This window comes from Pollicipes pollicipes, unplaced genomic scaffold (genome assembly GCF_011947565.3).
Source record: "Pollicipes pollicipes isolate AB1234 unplaced genomic scaffold, Ppol_2.1 Scaffold_1600;HRSCAF=1878_pilon_pilon_pilon, whole genome shotgun sequence".
Classification (NCBI taxonomy): Eukaryota; Metazoa; Arthropoda; class Thecostraca; order Pollicipedomorpha; family Pollicipedidae; genus Pollicipes; species Pollicipes pollicipes.
Window position 1 is genome coordinate 7,442,933 of NW_023595962.1, and position 598 is coordinate 7,443,530.

The following is a 598-nucleotide window of genomic DNA, read 5'->3' on the forward strand; positions in this document are numbered from 1 at the left end:
AGGATAGCCACGTCACTCTCCGACCTGCCCCTATCTAGTAGTCGGAAGTCGGAAGAGCATAACCATCTCTGCCTAGTAGGGATGAGTCGGAAGAGCATAACCTTCCATCTGTCGTGCATATTTGACAACTTGATGGCTGGGCCTACCACTTTTTGGACATGTCCCTCGGTCCTCGGGCACCTCCGCAGCATGTCTTCCACAGCTCGCCCTGGCGGCGTTCGTCCGTGACCTCTGACCTCCGCGTCTGCCGGCAGGCTTCTCACCGCGTCGCTCGCGCCGCCGGCCGCCCGACGAGGAGCAGATGTCGTGCGGCCGCACCATCGACACGTGCAGCGTCGCACTGACGCGCGAGACCTCGCCCACCAGCCTCGACTGGGACGCCAACTTCGACCAGGACCAGCTGGAGACGGCCGCGCCGCCGCCGCCGTCGCCGTCCGACCGCATGACGACCAGTGACGTCACCAACGGCAACTTCGCCGACGTCACCGACGACGAGACCGAGCAGCTGATTGGCCAGATCGACGCCATGACGCAGCGGACGTTGGCGGAGACGGGCTCGGTGATTGGCTTCATTGACGATCCGTGACGAGCGGCCGGC

At 64.4% G+C, this 598-nt stretch overlaps 1 protein-coding gene across 1 annotated transcript in view; it reads left to right on the top strand.

Moving 5' to 3' along the window:
* Positions 1–598, top strand: part of LOC119093317 (uncharacterized) — a 2,937-nt gene extending 2,339 nt beyond the window's left edge. The window contains exon 3 of the mRNA XM_037216264.1: positions 255–598. Coding sequence (XP_037072159.1) covers positions 255–586 — 332 coding nt within the window. The 3' untranslated portion in view covers positions 587–598. The remainder of the gene's footprint in view (positions 1–254) is intronic.